Raw genomic sequence first — 24,055 nt, 5'->3', positions numbered from 1 at the left:
GCCCCCACTTCCCACAGTTACATTTCCAATGCAAGATAATGAGGACTTGTGGTAGGAATATTAACACTAGGGCTGCTGCCCTTCTGTTACCAAAGGGAAATCAATTATACCATTTTGCTAGGGCCAACAGACCGACTAACCTGCTTTAGAAAGATTTTCAGTGACAAGAATTGACATCAAGACAGGTGCTGTGAGAGCCCAGAAGAAGGAAGGTTTCTGGGGGAGGTGATACTTGTGGGGAATTAGACAAAGAAGGGTCACATCAACATCGGCTTCAGGGTGGCCTTGCAGGTGGCTTCTGTGACATAGATGTGACCATCTATGGCTACTGTATAGTTATTCAATGTAATAATGTTACACATGAAAAAAACGTAATAAATGTTATTATTCTATTTATGCATTTAGTACATGACAAAAACTACTAACAACCAGACCTTTGAAAAATGTGAAATAGTCAAATATTTGAAACTCAATTTATAATCTTAATATACTATTTTCTTCTCAAGCACAATTTTCTTCTCAATTCCTGATGGACAAGTGAAACTCTCCCAAGTCCTTAAGCAGTTCTAAGGATGACAGCCAACACTGACTGAGTACTTACTATGTCCAAGCACTCTTCTATGTGTCAAGTCGTTTTATCCTTACCACAGTCTCATGGGGCATTATTATTATTTTAAAGAAAAGTGAACTGAGGCACCAGCAGAGTTATGTGACTTTCTCAAGGTCACATAACTCTCAGAATCCAAAGTGTCCTGGTTCCTAGGCCTGGTATTTGTCCCCACAATGGTGACTGATGCCACCAGGGAGTGGCTAGCACTTTTAACTTTCCTAAGGGGACTCACTCGAATCTGTTCTCCCCTCCATCACAGTGAGATGGCAATGGGGCCAGTGCGGCCCGTTCTCAGGGGACCTCACAGCTGTCCCAGAAGTTCTTTCACTCCCATGCAGCCCATCCTGCAATTGTGGTCCCATCAGTGCCAGCCAGGTGAGACCAGCCATCCAACACCCCCTCTGGGTGGGCTCCCTTGCCAAGGATAAAGTAGAGGCAGATCCTGGACCAGGATCCAGGCTGCCGGTGTCCAGTCTTTAAGATCAGCCAGGCCGGCCACCTTCTAGGAGAAAAGACATGCTCTGTTCCGTTATGGCAGATGGAAGCGCCTGCTTAGGCCAGGGAGTGTCCAAGGAGCAGCCTGGTCACTCCTTATCTTGGTTGTCTGAGTGTCCCAAGGCCCTCAGTGACAGCGTTGTCGCTGTGGGCCCAGGTATGACCACAAACCCCATTTTACAGCAGGTGCAGAGAGGGTAAACTGAGGAATGGCATCAGTCCCAGCGCCTGCACCTGGGCACCTGCACCCAAGCCCTTCCCTCCGGAGGGACACAAGACGTTCCTAGGCCCACTGCCCAGCGCCTTGCACACAGTAGATGCTACACTTTTCTTGAATGAAGAGCCGCATCTCCAAGTCGTGTGCGTCATGAGGGGAGACGCCACCTGGAGAAAGAGCCCAAAGGGGCCTGCTCTGGGCTTCACACTGGTGCACGCTCCTCTAGGGACGCTGAGTCAGAGCCAGCGGACGCGGGCACAGACGCAGGGAGGGGAGGGGGCGCAGAGTGGAGGAACGGTGACCGGGGAGGGGAGGGGAAGGGAGGGGTCGAGGGGAGAGGAGGGGCGCGGCGAGGGAAGGGAGGGAGGGGCAGCAGATTGGAGAAGCGGAGACGGGGGAGGAGAGGGGAGGATCGTGGGGAGAGTGGAGGATCGTGGGGAGAGGCGGCGTGCGGCGGAGTGAGGGAGGGTGCGGGGAGGGGGCGCGGCGCGGCTGACGTGGGTCGGGGTCGGCGCGGCGGGCTGTGGCCGGCGGCGGCGCGCAGAGACACAGCGATCCGAGGCGAGGACGAGCCGGCGCCGCGCCCGTACCTCCCCGCACAGCCCGTGCCGTGCGACCCACGAGCTGCAGCCGCCGCAGCCGAATCGAGCCGCGTGCCCTCCACGCTCCAGCAGCTCCCAGCGCCGCCATGGCCCCGGCCCTCTGGCCGCGCCTCGGCCGCATCCTCTGGCTGGCCTGCCTCCTGCCCTTGGCCCCGGCTAGGGTGGCTGCAGGTAAGGCGCTGCGCGAGCCGGCCGCTCGCCCTCCCCGAGCCGCAGCGCGCCCGGGGCCTCGGGGCGGTTCCGGGCGGGCGGCCTCGCCGGGAGCCGGGGCTGCGGAGGTGGCGCCGTGCGCCCTGCGCGCACCTCCCACCTCCCCGCAGGCCGCGAGCTGCGGAGCGGAGCACGGCCTGCCGGGCGCCGCGCAACCCTCTCCTCTGTCCCTTCTCCCCTCTCCCCTGAAGTCACCGGCACTTGAGGGGGCTCCCCGCGCCCTCGTTCCTGCTGCCACCTCCAGATCGGCCTTGCCTTAGGGACCGCGCGGTGGCCGGCGCATCCATCCCGATGTTTGGAAACCTCGCAGCCGCTGGAGGTGGGGGAGGACGCTGAAGGGAGTCTGGGAATGCTCGGGGTCGGTCTTCTCGCCACAGCCCCCAGGGAGCGCTGCCAGGTTGCCCGCGGAGCAGCGTTTTTGCCTTAAAATGTGGCCTTATCCAGAGAGGCTTTCTACCCTGCTTGTGTTGACTTCGGGGAGTATGCGATTTTAGCGCCCAGGAGGCCGGTCTGCCATTTCCTCTCTGGGAGTGATTTCCAAAATGGACCCGGAGCTGGTTCCGCTGGGTCCTACCCGGTGTCCCCCGGATCGTGCTTCTAACATCCCCACCTCCTCAACGCCCGAAGGCCAACACCCACTTTTCTGCCCCATTTTGGCGACAAGAGAGGACCCAGGGTGGAGAGTTTTAAGGGGACAGTTGGGATGTGGGCAGCTATTGGGTGGGTGTTAAATATTATCCAATATTTTCATGACCCCCCCCACACCTTAAAAGAATGGTAGACAGAAGGAGAGATCTAATGCAAACTTGTGAAATAAAAGCCACAAGGTAAAATAAAAAACCTGCATCTTAAGGATGAATTAAGGGAATTTTGTGGGAATTGGCTTGGTCAGGAGCATCTGCTTGCCCCTGGAAATGGGGTCTCTTGTCCATTAGGTTTACATGTGTCCAGAAATTATCAACGCGGCCTAAATTGCCAAAAAAAAAAAACGGTGTGGAGGGTAAATTCTTTGGAAGTCATGTGTGGTTCCCAGCCTGGCCTACTGCACCCATGATACAGTCCAAATAGCTGGGAATGGGGTTGGGGAAAACTCACAGGAGAAAAAGAGAGATTCAGAAGCTCTTTCCACCCTTCCCGGGTCTGGGTCCGCCTGCACGGCATGCTTCCTACACCAGGGGTTGAAGTCAGAAGTCCGTGTCCTGGACCGTTCATTAATTCCAGGTTGTGTTGTCCAGACTTCAGAGGTACCTTGGGAAGTGTTTTGGGCTGTGTACCTGTGCAGTGAGAAAAGGCTGATGTAGCCCTTTTCTAGACTGTTCTGGGGCCCTGCAGGCTGTGTGGTCAGGGAGAATGTGCATGCTGCAGGTGGAAGCCCAGGGAGCCTGCTGGTGGACATTCTTCCACGGGTCAAACTTTGTGGCTGCTGTCACTTCACTTTTTGCTTTGGCCCTTTCAGCTCTGGGTCACTGGGGCACCTGTGTGCGCCCCTAAGCCCCTGACTGGGCTGCTCTGTACTCCAAGGCCATGTCATCTGGGCTCCCAAACTTGGAAAGATGGATTTGCATGGGTAGGTAACCAAACCTGGGCTTGGTTCCTTCAGCCACAGGTGGCAAAGCCTTCCCAGTCCATTTCAGCCTGGATGTTCTGGACGCTTTCTAGGCCCTGAGGACGAGGGGCAGCATCACCCGGGGGCTGTGAAATACCTGCTTTTTAAAAACAAGCCTGAGAAAAGTGCCCTTGGAGCCTCTGGCGTGTGGACAGATCGGGATGGGGGGCGCTCCCAGGAGCTGGGCCAGTGTCTGCTGCAACATTGGCTGTAGCCACAGCCCCTCCCCACCCCCACCCCATCCCGCCTCCTGGCTGAGCTGGCTGCCCTCCTGATTCTGTTCCCCTGGCAACGGATCTGCGTCGTGCTGACATGCGCCTGTCTTGCTGCAGACGCTGGATGGCCATTAGCATGCAGCTGAATGTCCCTGCCACCTGCCAGCCTCACTGTGGCCCACGCTCTTCTCCTGGGGGGTGTGGGCAGGAGCAAGAGAGGGAAGGGAGGAGATGGCCTCTCCTCTAAGCACCTCTTTCTGCAGCAGCCTGGCCAAAGGCTGCCTCCCAGCCAGAGGGACTCAGCCTAGGGCAATGCAGATTGCTCTGTGGTCCCCGGCAGTAGCATTAGTCCCTGGGGACCTCTGGGGACTCAGGTCCTTCAGCGTAAAATACATACTGTGTTTTCTTGGAGAAACTTACGTGTCTGGAATTCTCTCTTTGGGATTAAGGTGCTGCAGGTCCCTTTTGCAATGCTAGCCCAAATGACTTTATAATCCAAAATACGGCCCCAAGGAAAGGGATTCACAACAGGGAACGTGTAACGTGGGTGAGCGGAAAGGCTGGAGCCAGAGTCCCCAGTGGGGGCGGGCAACATCGCCGCAAGGCAAATGGGGTGCAGTTGAGGACACACTCGCTCACCTCCCGGTTTTGCTGAGTCCAGCAGGTCTCTCGTGAGCCCCCTAAGAGCAGGGAGCACATCCTGTACTTCTGGGTCCCCCCAGCAGCTGCGGGTTGGGGCTCAGTCCATAGCGCTTGGGTGAAGAGTTTCCTGGGGCAGTGCCATGTGGCCTGGTCCCTCTGCCACACCCTTCTCTCCAGGTGCCTCTCCACAGCATAGTGTTGAAACCCTACTATGTGCCAAGCACCTGGCTAGGCTTGGGGGAGATGGGGATGACCCCTGCCCTGCCCTCAAGGAGCTTGCAGTGCAGTGAGGGAGATAAGGAAACCTTTATCCCAACCCAAGATTGTGACAACTGTCTGCTCAGGCTGTTGGGAGAGTGCCGAGGAGGTGGGGGGGGGGGGGGTGTCAGGGAGGGCTTCCTGGAAGAGGTTATATCCACAGACAGATAGGTGAAGAAGAGCAGTGGGGACAGTGTGTGCAAAGGCCCTGAGGCTAGGAAGGACAGAGCATGTTGGGGGGAACTGCAGGTGTTAAAGGGTTAAAGCTACAGCATGGATGTACTAAAATGTGAATGTGGTCTCCCTCCACCCCGAGGCTGGCCCATGATCAGAATAACTGTGCAGGAAGCTGCTTGTTGGGGTGGCTGAAATTAGGGCAGGACTGGAGGCCAAGGGTCACATTCAGGATGTATCGGTAATCCATCCGGATGGGGCTGAGTGCTACCTTAAGCAATGCTGGTAGTAATGGAGAGGGAGAATTAGCGGCAGAGGCCCAGGGGTTGATTCTTGGGACAGCTGGTCCTCTGACCCGGCAGAGAATGATAGGTGAAGAGAATGGTAGGTTTGGGAGGGGAGAAATCCAGGGGGTCTAGAGCATCAGTGGCCAACACAATTTTAGATGATGGAGGAGATGATCTATATCTGTGCTATCCGGGAGAGCTATGGCTGTTGAGCGCTTGAATTGTGGCTCTAGTGCAAATGGATGGACTGGAATTTTAGTATTATACATTGAAGTGATTAACTTTGATTAATTTAAATTTAATTGCATGTGGTTAGTAGCCATTGTATTATTGTTCAGTAGAAATGAAGTCTGTGTTACTGGGTTCCATCAGCATTTAGGAGGTACTGGAAGCCAAGGGAGGGGGTGTATGTTGCCGGGAAGTGGGGTGGGAGGGAGTAAAATGAGCAGAGGGGGGCTTGGGGGCCCTCCTCCCTTCCTTCTGCATCACCTCTTCTGCCCAGGTGTGTACTGTTAGACATTCTCTAACCTCAGGCCCTTCAGAAGTCTCACCTGAAAAAGAAAATTACAAATCACAGGAAAATATTTACTAAGACGTGCAGTAGTGCTATTGACAAGAGTGAAGGGTTCTGGGAATTAAGATATGCCTGCTTGAGGGATTATCATGCAAATAGTGAAGTTCACATTAGTGCCACTGCAGACATCCTTCTGATGTATTGTCAGGTAGAAATAAAGTAATTCAAAATTGTGTGCAGAGGCTGATTCTGACTACATTTAAAACTTCCGTGCATGAGAAAGAGCTGGAGGACAGCAATATGATAGCAGCTGTTGTCTTTGGGGGGTAGGGTAATAGGACACTTCTACTATTCTTTATGCATATGTATTACTTTTATGATGGAAACAAATCTGATTTTTAAAATCTTACCTTCTGAGTATGATGAAATCTGCAGCTCTCTAAAGCAGGTGAAGAATGACTTAGGAAAATGCCTATGATACAGAATTGAAAAAACAGCAACAGCAATGGAATATATAATCTCAGAGGAAGCAGCATGTAAAAGAATAGTAGGAAATGACCCAATATAGTAAGTGGTTGTTACTAATTATTAAAAAATTTTTTTTTAAATTTTATACCTTTCTCTATTTTCAGATTACAATTAGTCTTACCTTCAATGTGTTGGTCAGATGGGGAGTGTTATTGAAAAGGCCTCTTATTTGGTCTCCATTCCATGTGCTCCAGGCCCTATTCTCTGCTTGCAACCTAGAAAACGAATTCCTGGGTTCCCTGTAAGAGCTGCATCCCCAGTATTTCAGTTCAGGTTCCCCAAGGAGTTGACCCAGCTGGAATCACAGAGCTCCAGCGTTGGCCCCTGCAGGAATCCTGGAGGTTCCCTACAGCAGTGTAGTCCAGTGGAACTTTCCGTGATAATGAAGATCTGTATCCACAGTGTCCACTGTGGTGACCCTTGGCTACACGTGGCTGGCCCTTGAAATGCGCCAGCGCAACCGAAAAAGTGGGTTTTAAGTTTGTTTCACTTTAATTGACGTTTAAGGAGCCACACGTGGCTACCATATTGGACAGCTCAGATCTAGAAACTCTCACCTTACAGATTTACAAACTGAGACCAAAGAGAAGGGGGCTTGGCTTGGATCACAGTGGCCCTTCCTCCCAAGGCTGGCCTACCACCATCAAGGTATTAGGCCTTAACAGGGTCCAGACTCAGCTTTGTGTTTCCAGCTGGAATTTTGTTTCACATGTAAAGGTTAATCCAAAAGAGTGGGCGATGGGGGGCATTTCTTGGCATCAGCTGCGGTGGCTCCTCCTGTGACATGCACTGGCCATCATTTTAATGGCTAAGAAGCCGGGCCAGGTCAGCATACACATGCTCTGTAAGGCCCTGCTTGGCTGGCATGAAAAAACAAAACAAACTGGAGACACGGGAAAGGGTGTGGGATTTGGAGTCAGTTGGGCCTGGGTTTGAATCCCAGCTGGGCAATGAACTAATCGTATGACCCTTGGGTGGGTCACTTGACCTGCCTGGGCCCCAATTTCTCCACCTGTAAAAGAGACTCACAGAAGCCGGCCCAGAGGGTGGCGGTGGGTTTCCTGGCCACGCCCCTTCGTGAAACGCGGTCTTCGTTTCTGGGTTCCTAGGCGTGTATGAACTTCACCTCACCCCCGATGGCCCTGCCACCACGGGGGCAGAGGTGACCATCACGGCCAGCCTGGTGGCCGATGACAATGGCAGCCTGGTCCTGCCCGCCAGCACCCGCCTTTACCGCTTCCGCTGGATTCACACCCCATTGCTGCTCACGGGGAAGACAGATGAGGCTTTCAGCTCCACCATCCGCGTCGTGGGGAACGTGCCCGGGGACTTCCCGGTCTCCGTCTGGGTCACCGCCGCTGACTGCGGGATGTGCCAGCCTGTGGCCAGGAGCGTCCTTGTCCTCCCCATTACAGGTGAGGACCTTTCCTACTTCATTTGTCTTCAGACTCCTGGCTGGTAATCACATAAATGCAGATTAGACCCATGGTTCCTTCGCTGCTGTCAGTTAACAAAGGATCAGAAAACGGTAATATGCACTGCTGGCAGGGTTGTGCTGAAATGGACACTTAAAGTACATATCGCTACTCGGGTGTAAATTAATACAACCTTTTGGAGAGCAGCTGATACATATGTATCAATGGTTATAAATTATTTTAGTCTTTGGCCTCTTCTTTCTCCTTCTCTCTCGCTCTCTCTCCCTCTCTCCTCTCTTTCTCTCTGTCTCTCCCCCTTCTCCTCCCTTCCTTCCTCCCTCCCTCCCTCCCTCCCCTCCCTTCTCTCTGTTTCCAAGAAGTCCCTGCTTTCTTGGAGTTTACAGTCTATTAAAGAACTTATCTTCAGGAAATAAACCTCCATTTGGGTAATGGTTTATGCACGAAGATGTTCATCACAGTTTTTATAATAACAGAAGAAAATAGAAACAAGCTAAGTATGCAACCATAAGGGGACTGGCTAAGTATACTGACACAATTTGTATAATGAATAATAATGACCTTTACAAAGAGTTTGTTGTAGCCTGGGGGAGTACTCACGGTTGTAAAATTTAAAAAATCAAAACAAAATTCTATAACCAATTTGATCAACTGTGTTTAATATGTGTATACCTTAAATATGTACACACGTATATTTTGCAATTCTTCAAAACATCAACAATGCTTGTGTTTGCGTGATAAGCAGTTTCTTTTCTTTTCATTCCACTTCTCAGCAATTTCCAAATGAGCTTTATTGAGCACACCTCACTTTCTGCTTAAAAAATCAGCTTTCAATTTTTTTTTTTAGAGGAGGCAGCATGGAATGGTGTTCCTCACCCAGCCCGGCACATGGGGTGTGGACCTGCGGTCAGTAGAACTGCTCATTTTTTCTAGGCTCATCTAATACTTTGAAATATTTCCCAAGAGTTGCTTTCAAAGCCTGTGCATTTCCTTCTTGTCCTGGGCATCTTTTGTGCCAGAAAGTTCAGGGTCTTGGTGAAAGGGGTTCAGGAGCAGAGCTATGCATGTAACACATGAAGTGAGTCTTCACCAGCGTCCACGGAGGGGGCATATGCCTCTGTGTTCGGTGACCTGCAGGGTCCCCTCTTGCCACCACCTGGCTGTGACAGCCAGGAGGTCGGGTGGGGGAGAGGCTGCCCTGCCAACTGGCATGTGGCTCTGCCCTCCTCCACTTCAGTGGACTCACCCTCCTGTGGTCTCTGTCCCAGAGTTCCTCGTGGGGAACCTCGTTGTCACCCAGAACACCTCCCTGCCCTGGCCCAGCTCCTACCTCACCAAGACAGTCCTTAAAGTTTCCTTCCTCCTCCACGACCCCAGCAACTTCTTCAAGACCGCCTCGTTTCTCTACAGCTGGGACTTCGGAGACGGGTATGTCCTTATCCCCCTTGATGCCCCAAAGTCTTGGCTCATGGCTGGTGGCCCTGTCGTCCCAGGCGGGGTGCTCTGTACTCTCCCATCTTCACCTTCTCACTCTCTCTCACTCCAAACGTGCCTTGTACACCTGCTCTGTGCCAAGCTCGGGGTCCACAGGGACCAGTGTGAGCCAGTAATGGTGCCTGCAACCTAGTAGAGGGGTCATTGGTGCCCAAAACAGCCCTTTAAGGCTGGTCAAGGTAGGTATATTTTTCTCTGTTTGACTCTGGAGGGACCTGGCCAGCCAATGACACATGCTGTTATACTCACATGGTAGAATTCAGGTGTTCCAGCTTCATTCTCCTTACACCTCCTCTCCAGACAAGCCAACTGTGGGAGGCAGCTCGGGAAGTAGGGGCCGGCCAGGCATACCTGGAAATGGGCAAGATCCTGTGTGAAGAAAGCTACAGAGCTACTGAGAAGTAGCAAAGATTTGTTTTTTTAATTTGTTTCATTGAAGTATAGTTAATTTACAATGTTGTGTTAATTTCTGCTGTACAGCAAAGTGATTCAGCTATGTACATATATACATATATATATTCTTTTTTTTTTTTTTTTTTTTCGGTACACGGGCCTCTCACTGCTGTGGCCTCTCCCGTTGTAGAGCACAGGCTCTGGACGCGCAGGCTCAGCAGCCATGGCTCACGGGCCTAGCTGCTCCGCGGCATGTGGGATCTTCCCGGACCGGGGCATGAACCCGTGTCCCCTGCATTGGCAGGCGGACTCTCAACCACTGCGCCACCAGGGAAGCCCTATATATTCTTTTCCATTATGGTTTATCACAGGACATTGAATATAGTTCCCTGTGCTATACAGTAGGACCTTGTTGTTTATCCATAATATATATAATAGTTTGCATCTGCTAATCCCGAACTCCCAATCCATCCCTCTCCCACCTGCAGAAGTAGAAAAGATTTGAGTAAATGGGTATGAACACCATGTCCGGGATGGTGAGTCTTAATATTGTAAAGATGTCCGTTTCCCCCCAGTAATTCTTTAAGTTTAATGCAAACCCAATAAAAATCCCAATAAGAATAATTTTTGGAACATGACAAAGATTTTACAGTTCATCTAAATTTTGTGTATAAATACACAGTTTTACGCATATGTGCACATACATATATACATATACGTCACATATACACATAATGTATATACATACATATATACATACATGTATACAAATACACATATACGCTTATATATACATGTATATATATGGTTTTATAACATAAAGAATATTTGTCTCAAACCAGGGCACAGCCTCCATATTTATTAGGGGCATTTATTTTCACGTTAAAGAAAGTTATATTCACTATTTCTTTCTCTTTTGTTTTTTTCTTTGCTTGCGCTGCAGCCTGCAGGATCTTAGTTCCCCAATCAGGGGTCGAACCCAGGCCCTTGGCAGTGAAAGTGAAGAGTCCCAACCACTGGACCACCAGGGAATTCCCTATTCACTATTTCTATTGCAATTGAACATTTTTGACTAGGCAATGAAATAAAATAAGAAAAGTAAGTGAAATATAAATGTAAAGGAGGAGACAAAAGTCATTGTACACAGATGACAGTACTGTTTACCTGGAAAAGACTCAACTGAAAAATCTTAGAACTAAAAAGATTTTAATAATGTGGCTGGTTATAAAACAAAGATTCTTAGCTTCTCCATATAATGGCAGTCGAAAAAATCTTTCATAATATTTATAAAAATGGACAGAATAAACTTAGCCTAAAATTGTAGTATTTATGTGAATAAAATCATAGATTGTACTGAGAACCTTAAAAAGACTTGAAAAATGATGAGAGAATTTCTCAATATTGTAAGAAGAAAGAGAAATGATCAGAAAAGCAGAATGATGATGAATGGTGATGGGGAAAGGGGCTAGAAATACATACATAAATGTATTTAGAAAGCTACAAATAATTTTCAGCAAGAAAAGGCAGCTCAATGGAACAGAATAGAAAAAGCAGAAAAAAACCCTAAGTTTATATACACATGTAGTGTATGATAACAATGTTATTTCCAGCCAGTGAATAAGGATAGATTGTTTGATAAATGATACTAGGGTAGCTGGTTAACTGTTTGGGAGAAAAATAATCTAATCCCTAACAAAAGCTATTCCAGATAGATTTAAAATAGTAAACATAATGAACCAGGACTAGATTGGGATGTAGATGATCCCCTGAGATTGGATAGTTTGGCAGTGGGGAAGGCATTTCTGTAAATAAAAGGCAGAAACTAGAATGGAAAAAATGCTAAATTTGGCATCATCAGATTTAAAATTTGAAATGGAAGAAGTAAATCAAACCAAAGGATAAAGGTTAAACTGGGAGAAAATATTTGGAAGATAAGTAATAGGTAAAGGTTTGATAAACTTCATATATAAAGAGCATCAACAAATCAACAAAAATATTTTATTGTTACTAGAATTCCTTTTTTTTTTTTTTGCGGTACGTGGGCCTCTCACCACCGTGGCCTCTCCCACTGCGGAGCACAGGCTCCGGACACGCAGGCCCAGCGGCCATGGCTCACGGGCCCAGCCGCTCCGCGGCATGCTGGATCCTCCCGGACCGGGGCACGAACCCACGTCCCCTGCATCGGCAGGCGGACTCCCAACGGCTGTGCCACCAGGGAAGCCCTAGAATTCCTTTTGAAGTGATTCAGGTAATTGTAGGGAAAAAGCATGATGTTATGTTATATCATATGTATGATATGTTATATCATAACCTGTGATGGAGGTATGACTCTTCCTGTTTTTCAGATGAGAAAAGTAAGGCTTAGAGTTAAGTAAATAGGAAATCTGGAGCTGAGATTTAAAGCCAGATGTGTCTTAACTCCAGAGTTCATACTTCTCCCCTCCCCAGATTGTCCTTGTCTAACACACAGCCTTTCCCAGTTTCCTGGCTCGGGGTGCAGAGCACTTCCTGGCAGGTGACAGGCACCTGTTGCTAGGAGTTCTCCTACCTGTAACTTACAAATACAAAGACAACCAGCAGCCACTCTACCAGGTACAGCTGACCTCATGCCCTGGCTGGCTCTGGAGACTGATGCTGGGATGATGTTTTTGCTTGCAAGGCGTTGGTCTGAATGTGTCACTGTACAACCACTCTAAGAGGGCACGTGAGTCACTTCTGTCATCTCCTCCCTGTCACCTTATAGCACCCAGATGGTGACCAAAGACGCTACAGTCTATTATAACTATTCCATCGTTGGATCCTTCACTGTGAAGGTCAAGGTTGTGGCGGAGTGGGAGCAGGCAACACCGGACGTCGGGAAGGGCGTTCTGCAGAAGACGGGCGACTTCTCCGCCTCGCTGAAGCTGCAGGGTGAGTCTCTGGGGGTTGGTGTGGGTTGAGCATTTGGCCCATCAGGGAGCCCTGGGTACCACTCCTTCCAGGGCTGGGTCACTTGCAGATCAGGGTGGCTCCAGCTGGGCACTGGGCTGAGCTCGGATGCACAGCCTCTCTTCTGTTCCCCTGGCAGCCCTCTGAGTGGGTCTGTCATTCCCCGCTTCCAAGAGGGCACTGCAGGCCATGGAGGAGGTCAGGGGGCCACCAGGTGGCAGAGCCCAGACACTGCTGTGATACTCCTCGTTCCCGGCTACATCTGCCTCCCGTCAAGGACCGTCCTGTCGGGGCTGGGACAGCCTCAGCCAGCTGCACAGGGAGGGAACAGCCAGACCTGGCTTTGGCAAGAGGGGGTGCTGGGGCAGCTGCAGCAGGTTTCTCGGTCGTGCTAATGGGGTGCTGCTTCCCCCCACACACACATGGAACCGATGATGCGGGGAGGCGGTGGTACCCTAAGTCAGCCCCAGGTCCTGCTCACCAGCGCCCTGCTTGCTTCCTCCGGCTCCCGCACTCAAAGCTGGCCCCAGCACCTGCTGCTGACAGGGAGGCGGGACCCGGGTATGCCCTGGATGTGACCTGTGACCTGCCCTTGGGGAGGGCCAGGAGGAGGACGGGGTGACGGTCACACAGCCTCGGGACTCCACGAGCCCTGATACAGCTGTCGTCAGCCACCAGATGTAATGAGGTCTTCTCTGCCTTTCAGAAACCCTTCGAGGCATCCAGGTCTTGGGGCCTACCCTAATTCAGACCTTCCAAAAGATGATAGTGACCTTGAACTTCCTGGGGAGGTGAGTGAAGCCCAGAGCACACTGCACATGACCTGTGGTCCTGCCCGCACTCCCCTTCCGAGGCTCCTGACCTTCTGCTCCATCCCTGAGGGGACCCAAGTTAAGGAGCTCACGGAGGGATGATGCCACCCTTGACTGTGCCACGGGAGAGTCACAGGCATGGCTCCATTCTCAGGGTCCAGAGGAGGGAGCAGTGGCCTTTTGGGGCTGTCGGCAACATGGGCATCAAGGCAGAGGCAGGTGAGCGACCACTCCTGTGAAAAGACCCGGATGTGACTTGGGCCTGCTTTCCAGCACCCTGGAAAGCAGGCCATCTTGGGTAGGACCTGGCTCAGCTCCTGCCACGAACACCATCAAGCTGAGTTTGTAGTAAGTGATGAGATGAGGAGATGCTGGGTGTGTTCTCCCCACAAGGGAGCCCCTCTCTGGGGCCACTGGGATGGACGGGGCTGCAGAAAAATAGTGGTCAGGGCCCAGCCCTCCAAGGACTCTAGTGGGGAAGACCAACCCCACCCAATCCCCCGACAAGGGGACACGTCAGGGGGAAATGAGGCTAGACTGGGAGTGGGCAAAGGAGCCAAGGAAGGAGGAAGACAAGCCAAGGGGCTGGAGGTGGCTCCTGACGCTTTCAGGGGGCTTTGGAGATAAGAACTCAGTACTTAGAGAGCAGAGGGGGAAACTACTTGTGCTTGGTAGACCTGATGGTTGAAGTGGCATGAGTGTGTGTTTTACTCTGGTCTAGGTCGTGTGAGATAGGAATGCTCACTTGGAATTCTTTTTATAGACCTGCATTTTCCAGATTCTGAGCCTGTGCTGTGGCAGGTGGATAGTTTGGAATGCCCTCACCCCTTCAAACCTGTCAAAAGCCGACTTATCCTTTTAGGGCCTACTCAAATGCCACCTCCTCCAGGAAGCCTTCCCTGACTTCCTCATTAAGAACACGCTCCATTAGGTATCACTCAAAGTCTGTTCAACTTTCTACTTTAACAGTTACATAAACTACAAACTACAGAACAACTTGTGCAATTTATTTCTGGGAATATAAGTACAGAAAAAATACACTGGAATTATTATAAAACAGAATGGTTAGTTCTAAATCAGTCCAAAAAAATCAATTATTTGTAACTTGAAATAAACTTAGAATAATTGATGAAAAAAAAAAAAAAAAAAAGAACACGCTCCTCCGTCCCCTGTGCTTCCACAGTGCACCAAGTGCGTCACTGGGGCACTCATTCTGCCTCCTTCAGCAGTCTGTGTATGTCCCTGTTTGCCTCACTGACCCCCCTCAGAGTCCCGAGCCATCTCTTATGTACCGTTTTGTTCCCTGGAGGCCAGGGAAGCTGGGTGTTCTGTCCTGGAAAGGACACTGAAGTTCATGACTGCCTGGGCTTTCCTGGACTTAGTGTATGCTCACACTCCTTGCTGAGCCATTGCTAAAAAATGCCCCCATTTCCCTGCAGCCCCCCTCTGAACGTGTGCTGGCGTCTTAAGCCCGAGTGCCTCCCGCTGGGGGAAGGGGAATGCCACCCTGTGTCAGTGGGCAGCACGGCTTACAACCTGACCCACATCTTCAGGGATCCTGGGGACTATTGCTTCAGCATCCAGGCCGAGAACATTATCAGCAAGACGCATCAGTACCACAAGATCCAGGTCTGGCCCTCCAGTAAGTGACACTTCGCCTCTGCTCTTACAGAGGCAGCAAAAACCAGTCAACCCTGCCACCCCCGCCAGTGTGCTGCCACCAGCCAGCTCCACCAACAGCCATCAACATCAGTCCCAACAACACAAGCATCATCAATAACCCTACGGTCCCCAACCAACGCCACTGACTGACCACCCGCAGCACTAGAAGCTCTGTAGTGCCACCAACAACTGCTCTAGCCCCCACTACCAGAACCCCTCAGTTCCACCACCACCACCCTCCACACCAGCACCACTAGCAGTAACGACAGACAGCTCAGCTACTGCCGGCTAACTTGCCCAGCGCCACTGCCACCATCACCACATGCTACAGACAGTTCTTCTAGCATCTTCAATAGCCAGAGACGGCGCTGCCGTTGCGACCACCCTTACCACGATCAGCACTGCCGTTAACACCCCTGCCACCAGCCCCTGCACCGACCATTTGGACCAACACCATCCATCCCGTGCTACCCCAGCATCATCCCAACTTCAGCTCTCCTGTTGCCACCACCACTGACAGTGGTCAGTGTCTCTCCATACGTTAACCACTGCCACACTTGTCCCCAACACAAACCCTCCCTCCTTCGCTGCTATCACCGCCACCCCATCACCTCCATCTCGGCGCTGTTGCTGCCACTAAAACAGGCATCTCCAACGGTGACGGTGCTGGACTCACAGGGCTGTTGTGAGTCTCCCAGGGAGGGTAGGCAGCTCAGAAAGTGTGCAGTACAGTCTCTCTCGTTCATAAGGGTGCCCAACCATCGTCCCTGGAATACCCTTTCCCAAACACATCTTGAGGTCCTGCCACTGGCTTACAGCCACAGGATTGGCTGATGACAGCATCAGGTCCTACCCTTCATTTCTGGGGGGGGCCTGTTCTGTGACCCCAGAAAAGAACTTTCTTATGTAGAGGAGGAAGTAGGATCCCAGAACCCTAGGGATGGTCTTTCAGATGCCCAGCCAGGTTCCATGCCATACAGAACAAAAGGGGACACCCCGCCAGCTGCACTCATCCCCGAGGTTGGCCCTGTAAGTGCACCAGATGCTGTCACTGCCCCCTCCAGTCTTTCCTGTCCCTCTGAGACCCTGAGCAGACACCACTCTCCGCTCCTGGCCCCGGCTGATGTTGTGGGCCAGGCAGACTCTGTGACCTGTTGGCATCATCGGCGGCCTTGGGCCCCACTTCCCCCAACATCTCCTGGACACTGAGTGTCTGGGATCCCTCTGAATTCTGCAGAGAAAGACAGCACTACAGGTAGTCAATGCCGCCTTTTCTTGAGAGACAGATCCTCATGGCGTATGGCGGTGGCTCTACCAGGAGGAGGGTGGGGGAGTAGGGAGAAGGAACCCACACTTGCTGATCGCCTGCCCTGCACCTGCCTCACCTGGTTGCATTCCCGTGGCAGCCTTGTGGGTCAGTATTGCCATCAGGTCACTGGTCAGAACCAGGATTCGAACCCAAGACCCCCTGGGCTCTTCCTGCTCTGCCATGCTGCTTCTTGGTAACAGGATAAGGGAGTGAGCCCAGAGCTGCCAGAGGTCACAGGGCTGTTTGGGTGTCCTCACAACTTGGCTTTCCTTCCCCAGTGCAAGTCACCCAAGAGAGACCAAGGAGGAAGCTGCTAGGTCTTTCGTGGCATAGGCTCGGAAGTTGTACGTCATCACCCTGTCTCATGCTGCTCATTGGGAGCAGTCCACGCTCTGGTGGGAAATTTAGTTGCACCCCTTGAAAGTCACTCTCAAGTAAAACTTGAAAACCCTCACATACCCCAGCTTGGTTTTTGTGAAATCCTGGATTTGCCTGTTGGGGTTGCCTGGTTGGGATGCATGAACACGAGGAGGAGAAAAGCTCTGGTGGGCTGTGTTCTCTCCCCTGTGTCATCTCCTCCTGAAGGCTAGTATTCAGCACCAACTACCCAGGCTCGTGACTTTAGCCTGTCTCACTCCCAGGCATCCAGCCTGCTGTCTTCGCTTTCCCGTGTGCCACACTCATCACCATGATGCTGGCCTTCATCATGTACATGACCCTGCGGAATGCCGCTCATCAGAAGGACATGGTGGAGGTGGGTGCTTGGTGGGGTGGGGGCTGGACTCCTGGGCCCTGACAGGAGAGGATATGCGGAGAGGGCAGGGGGGGCTAGACCAGGGAGCCTGGAGGTGGTCTGGATGTCAGAGCAAGGCCCTGAGGCTGGGGGTAATGTGCCCAAGATGGGGCCCGATGGATGATTTAGCTGCTTGCCAATGTGACTTACCTCCTTCTATGCTAGCCCTTTGCTTGGCAGCCGTGCCCATGAGCTGGTAAGGGAGAGGGCAACCGAAAGCAGGAAAGACCCACAGAGCAGAAAAGCCAAAGGCACAGGGGAGCACCGCGTGGCTCCAGAAAGGTGTTTCTGTGCACGCTGCCAGCAGGCAGCTGAGCTCCAGGCCACCTAGCCAGGCAGCTGAGCTCCTAAGGCCACCTAATGGGACTCCCAGTGGGCGGGCGGGTGATTGACCAGTGGGGTTTTGTTCACCATAGGTGGCTGATTTTGACTTTTCCCCCATGTCTGACAAGAACCCGGAGCCGCCCACTGGGGTCAGGTGCTGCTGCCAGATGTGCTGTGGGCCCTTCCTGCTGGAGACGCCATCCGAGTACCTGGAAGTTGTCCGCGAGAACCACGGGCTGCTGCCGCCCCTCTACAAGTCTGTCAAAACTTACACAGTGTGAGCGCCCCCCGCCCCCGACCCGGTTTCAGCGTTAACTGACTGCTGACTGGGAGTTTCGGGCAGGGCGGGGCAGGGTGGTGCACGCTGCCCAGCAGGAGGGGTTCATGCGTGCAGGGCTGTCCACCCTGGACGGCCGTCCATTTTTACAGTCCAGCTGCCTCCACAAGCCCCCCTCCATCACACCCCCTAGCCATCCATCCATCCATCCACCTATACAGTTGTAAGCCCCTCTCAGTCAGTCCCACTCCTTGGCTTTGAAGAGGCCTCAAGTGGGGCTGCAACACCAGACGTGGTCCTTGTTCTCTCCTAAGTGTGCCTGGCTACTCCTCGTCCATTCCTCCCCTATTGGCACATTTGCTGTCTATCTTGGGTTCACAGTTCCCTCCCCCAGGCAGCCCTGCCCAGGTCAGAGAGCTGGAAGGAAGGTCACAAATGGATAATTTAAGGCTGCATCACAAAAGGTCATACATACAGAGACAAGCGTGCACACACGCCACACAGACATTTCAGATGATTTCCTCTGTATCAGTTAGGTGGTTGCTGGGATGTACCCTGAATCAGCACTAAAATGAAATCTGACCTTTCCCTCATGGCCCTGACAGCTCCTGGGCCTGGCTCCTCCCTTTGTGTGCTGTCCCTGTGGCTACTGGGTCCCTTTCTAAGGACACCCTGTTCCCTCTCTGCTTGCTGGGGGTTGGGTGGGGGCAGGGCTAATGCTTTGTGAGTGCAAAGTGCTTTATAAATAGCACCTTCTTTTATTGAGTCCATGTTAAACTTTCATTGAGGAAAAGGCTTTGCAGCCAAAAAAGAGTCAAGCCACGGGGACTTGGGTACCCGGAGGGGGAGGGGACAGTGTTCTTGCCCCCCCAGCTGCTCCCAGGGTGGCCTTGAGAAGGAAGAGGCAGGACTGGATGGAACCCGGGGCGGGGGACCAGCCCACTCCTCTTTCTTTGTTGGCCCAGCAGCCTGGGGGAGGCAGAGGATGTGCAGAGTGTGTGTTATGGGTGCAGAGGGAGACCACGATTAGGCCCCCATCGAACTGTGCAGGATTAGGGAGCAACCTGGGCCTGCCTGGGGAGGGGAGGCAGGGCCGTGGGGGCTGAGCTTCGTTGCTGTCATTGTTTGCTCTCAGACTTTGTGCTGAAAACAGCGTTTCCCACTGTCGTGCAGCTCCTACTCATGAAATACTGCCATTATTGCCGAATAAAGCTTGTGTGCTCTGAGTATAGCAAGCATATGCCAGGTGGCCCGAGTCTCTTTCTTTTCCGTGCGTGGATGTTTGGGCCTTGCAAGCAGCAAGAGCATTTCTTGGATGAAGCGGAACGTCCCGTCGTGTTCTCTGGCAAGTGCCCTGGATGGAGCCGCTGGCTACGACCTCAGGTCTGGGTCAGTGGTTTGGGTCAGTGGTTCTCAAACTGCCTCTTAGGCTGCATCACAGACAGTCTGGCTCCTGAGGGCGCCCCAGGTGACTCCAATGTGCAGCCAAGTCTGAGACTCTGGGGTGGACTCCTGCTCAGAGGGGGATGTAGGGCATACCTGGGAACTTGGAAATGCAGATCCCTGGGCCCCATGCCACACGTGAATCAGCTCCCGGGGAGGGGGCAGCCCTGGTGCATCAAGTGTGAGAACCTCCCATCTCCAGCAGGGCTTCTTGAACTTGGATGTGATGAGTCACTGGAGGTCTTGTTAAATGACATACCTTCACGCAGGGTGTCTGGAATGGGCCCTGGGATTCTGCATTTCTAACGAGATTCCAGATGCTACTGATGCTGCCGGTCCCAGGACCTCACTTCGACTTGCAAGGCTCTGAGTCTACACCCTTCCTGAGCTCTTTTTCTTCTATAAGTGGTTCAGGATTTTTTCTTAATTGCCTCTGCTCTCCTGTCGCCCCCACCACCCAGCACCCAGCGGGTGTGCCCCAAGATTTGAGGAGCTGGACATAGATGTGAATAGACCCTAACCCCACCCCTGCTGTGCCACCCTGGAGGCCCCACTTTCAAGGAGCAAAGTCATTTAGGGAACTTTCTTGGACTTCAGCATTGCTGGCATGTGGGGTGGACACTGCCACACACACCTTTCCTCTGGCCTCCCACCCAGGGGTCAGCTATGTCATGGTTCAGGGCGGGAAGGAACCTGGGTATAGCAGGGCACCCTCATGCCCTGGATAACTGGTTAGAGGATCAAATGAAACCTTGAGTTACTTTAAAGTATTCTTAATAGACAAGGACAGAAAACATTTTAGAACCACTTCCTGCTGGCAGAAGACACAGCTCCCCATCTCCGCATGCCTTCAAGAGAACCAGGATAAAAAAATCTCAACTCACCCAGAAGAATTTAAAAGTGGAGTTTCATGCTGTAAAGGCAGCTACATCTCTGCAAAAATGGGGGTAATCAGGTGTTTGTCTCACAGAAGTTAAAAAAAATTTAAAAAAACAACAACAAATTGTCAGCCACATTTAAGAGGTTGGGTAGAAAGAACCCTTGGGATAAAAAAAAAACCCAAAAACCTGAGAGCTGGAGAGGGAAGCTCACTTTGCCAAGCACAGATGCACCAGCTGCAGTACAGTTCAGCAGAGTGTTTGACTTGCAAAATTTGGGCTGTTGGGCAGTCGGCTGGGTCAGGCAGCAGAGTCAGGCACTTCCAGGCTCCCTCCTAACCCCGGGCAAGGACACCTTCCAGGGCAGTGCTCACTGATTTGCTAGGCTTCTGGAAACCTCTGCAGAGGTTTCCAGAGCTGTAGCCCAGGTGAGGAGCCTGTAGGGAACTCACTGTATTTCCTTACCAGTCCCTGGTCACTGGCCCATTCCAGGCCTTTAGCAGCGAGTGTCCAGCTCTGTCCAGCACAGCTACATCTCACCTGAGCATCCTTATAAGCCCTGTCATGATCCTCTGTTAGCCTGCCCCACAACCACACCCCAGGTCCAGATGGCAGGAGGGCTGGGCCGCTATTCCCATCAGCCTACAGTTCCAGGAGGGACCACATTGTTGCTGATGAGAGGCTGTGGGTTCCCATGACCACAGGGTGTCAGGAGCAGAATCAATTGAATGTATTTTTGCCGGTACCTGATAAGAGCCATGTTTTCCTTTAAGAAGCCCATCACCCTGGACATACTCGGGTGTTTTGGAAGGGTTCTGAGGGTTTAAGCCTGATAGGATTAAAGTGGGTGTCCAAGGAAACGTACATGAACTCACCTATACTGGGTTGAATAGTGACTCCCCCTAAATTCATGTCCACCCAGAACATGTGAATGGGACCTTATGTGGAAATAGAGTCTTTACAGATGTGATCAAAATAAGATGACGTCATACTGGAATAGGGTGGGCCCTAAATCCGATGACTGGTGTCCTTATAAACAGAGAAGAGACACAGACAGGCCACGTGATGGACCCAGAGGTTAGAGAGATGCATCTACAAACTAAGGAATGCCAAGGATTGCTGGCCACCCCAGAAGCTGGAAGAGGCTCGGAGCAGATCGCTGTGTGTTAATATGCTCCTGCTGCCATCACAAAGTATCACAGTCTGGGTGGATTAAACAACAGAAATAAATTTTCTCACAGTTCCAGAGGCTGGAAGTCACAGATCAAGGTGTTGGCAGGGTTGGTTTGGTTCCTTCTGAGGCCTCCCTCCTTGGTGTGTAGATGGCCATCTTCTCCCTGTGTCCTCACCTGGTCATCCCTCTGTGTGTGTCTGTGTCCTAATTTCTCCTTCCTATAAGGACACCAGTCAGATTGGAGTAGGCCCACGCCAATGACCTCGTCTTAACTTAATTACCTCTTAAAAGGCCTTATCTCCAAATTCAGCCACATTCCGAAGTGCTGGGGATTAGGACTTCAACTGATGAATTCTGGAAGGACAAAATTCAACCCATAACACCTTGATTTCAGACTTCTGGCCTCCAGAACCGGGAGGGAAGAGATTTCTGTTGTTTTAAGCCGCCCAGCTTGTGGTGTTGATTTCCGCCGCCCCAGGAAGTGAATACACTTTGCAATGTCTATCCTGGCAGCTCTCTCAGACTCTGCATCCATCCAACAGGAAGTCCTTCAAAACAGATCCAGAATCCAACCACTTCTCCCTGCTTCCGCTGCCACCCCGCTCCCTGGTGGGGCCATCCCCATCCTGTTGGCTTCCACTGCCCCTCATCTCACCCCAGGTATGTTCTCAGACCCACACGAAGTCCATGTCCTCTACCCAAACCCTTCCATGTCTCCCAGCTCAGGGGCCTTCCAGGGGCCTTCAAGGCCCACATGACCTGGCCCTCTGACCTCACTTGCCTCAGCTTGGTCTTCCTCAGGGCTTCCCTAGGGCCGTTCCCCCTGCAGAGAGCTTTTCCCTACACATGCCTGGGGCTCCCTCCTTGCCTCCTTCACATCTGCTCCAAGGTCACCTGCTCAGTGATACCGACCCTGACACCCCCCACCTCCCGTACCCTACGTCCCTTACCCCCAAGAGCACTGATCATTTGCTAACATACTATTAATTTTACTAATTTATTTATTTACTCTGCCTCCCTCCACAAAATAAAAACTCCAGGAATGAAGGGACTTTGCCTACTGTGTCCAATATTTCTATTTCCAGCACCCAGCATAATGTCTGGCACATAGTAGGCGTTCATTAAATATTATCGAGGAAAGGAGGAGAAATGCCACCTCCCCATTCAAACGCATGGCCTGGTAATGTCTAGGATTTAGGAGAGGAAAGAGAAAATGCTGAGGAAAGGACTCAGTGTCTCCCCAGATTGTCCAGAAGGACAAATGGCATGGAAGCCCTGGTTTGGGCCATGTGGTGATGTCCAGGTGACAGGATGCTGAGGTCTCTGCACCTGTATCCTGGAGAGAAGGACCACTGTCTGGGGGTGTCCTTCCCTGCCCGGAGGACCTAAAGCTGCCCCAAAGTGTGATGCATTCCGGAAACCAGCGCTGGTGCTTGTTCATCATCAGAGTGGGAAGCCCCTGGCTGTCTTCTGAGGATGATGCCTCATTCCGTGTTGGGGGGGGTGGGGTCAGAGGGTAGTGGGGAGCCAGGCTGTGGAGGGTACAGCAGGGGCCGAAGGAGCAAGCTGGGTTGGAACCTGGCTAAGGGGCTGAGGAGGGACTGGGGCCACCAGGCAGGATCCGGGCCAGGGGCTCTTAACCTGGGGTGCCCGACCCCCAAGGGATCCATGGAGAGAATTCATGAACTTGGATGGGAGAAATGACATCTCCATTGTTACAAACCTTTAATCCAATCGAGGCATTTCCTTCCACCATAGTGGCCCCAAATGGCAGTGTTGTCAGCAGTTCCTGTGACTTTGCCATCAGTAACAATCAAAAATATGTTCACATCACACTCCAGTTGTGCATCTCTCAAAATGTCATTTGTGCTGATCATGTGTTCAAAATTACCGTTGCTTTCGACTTGCTTTTGGATCTTATTTCACTAAGCACATATATTACAATTGCTATTTTGATAACTGGTTTCCTTTGAAATCCTATTATTTAATATTATGCTTTTAAAACCATTATTCTGATGGCTTCATCTGACTGGAGGGGGGCTCATGGTACCAAGAAGCCTATCAGGCCCCTGTAGCTGTTCTCTGGGGAGATCCTCAGGGGCACAGGGGTGACAGGAGACTTTGTTTTCTTCGGGCCAGAGGGAAGGATCCTTCCCTGGGTATCTGACCCAGGAGACCAGGAGCCAGGTCCCCACAGGCCTGCAGTGCTCGGTGCAACCAGCAGGTGGCAGCCCCGCCCAGCCATGCTTCTGCAGTTTCCTCCTCGTGCTGGCTGTGGGCACCACAAGAATACAGGGGACACGGATAGCGTGGGTCCTGGCAGCTGTGGCACCCACAGACGCACACACCTGTGCACACGCCACATGCATATGCACGCTCACACTGACAGCTGGAGAAGCCTACCTGGGAATCAGCTTCCAGAACATCCTGGCCCTTCCAGGACAGAAGGCATTCCCAGGACTCTTGCCTTGGGAAGTCCTTTCAGAAGAGGGGACCCCCTTTGTTCTTCCTCACCTTTTCCTTCCCTGATATCTTTTCTGAGGTGTCCACAGGCCAGCACAAGCCAGTAACTCCAGCCACAAAAATAATCTAGCTGCAGCCAAGGTAGGGAGTGGGTGGAAGAAGTGGAGATCTGAAGTCTTGCCCAGACCCTGGGCAAGTGACTTAATGTGTCCAAGCTCTAGTTTCTTTGTGTTGCACAATTTGTATAAAGAGTGAACTCTTACAACTCAACAACTATATGACAAACCACTTAATGAAAAATGAGCAAAGGACTT

General features: G+C 51.8%; 1 protein-coding gene across 3 annotated transcripts; it reads left to right on the top strand.

Moving 5' to 3' along the window:
- Window positions 1–1,992: 1,992 nt before the first annotated feature.
- Window positions 1,993–17,787, top strand: TMEM130 (transmembrane protein 130; the record flags this gene model as incomplete). Of its 3 annotated transcripts, none has more annotated exons than XM_082856142.1 (8): window positions 1,993–2,095; window positions 7,468–7,773; window positions 9,060–9,219; window positions 12,422–12,588; window positions 13,313–13,397; window positions 14,858–15,060; window positions 17,031–17,143; window positions 17,599–17,787. In XM_082856142.1, 8 exons carry the CDS (start codon window positions 2,011–2,013, stop codon window positions 17,785–17,787), a joined length of 1,308 nt encoding a protein of 435 aa, XP_082712268.1. The 3 variants fall into 3 exon arrangements, with proteins under 3 accessions (XP_082712268.1, XP_082712266.1, XP_082712267.1); XM_082856140.1 differs by having other exon boundaries at window positions 2,011–2,095; window positions 17,635–17,787; XM_082856141.1 differs by lacking the exon at window positions 7,468–7,773 and having other exon boundaries at window positions 2,011–2,095; window positions 17,635–17,787.
- Window positions 17,788–24,055: the final 6,268 nt, after the last annotated feature.

This window comes from Leucopleurus acutus (genome assembly GCF_964270905.1).
Source record: "Leucopleurus acutus genome assembly, chromosome: 16".
In the NCBI taxonomy this organism is placed as follows: Eukaryota; Metazoa; Chordata; class Mammalia; order Artiodactyla; family Delphinidae; genus Leucopleurus; species Leucopleurus acutus.
The sequence above is the reverse complement of the archived record's forward strand: the minus strand, read 5'-3'. Positions and strand labels throughout refer to the sequence as shown.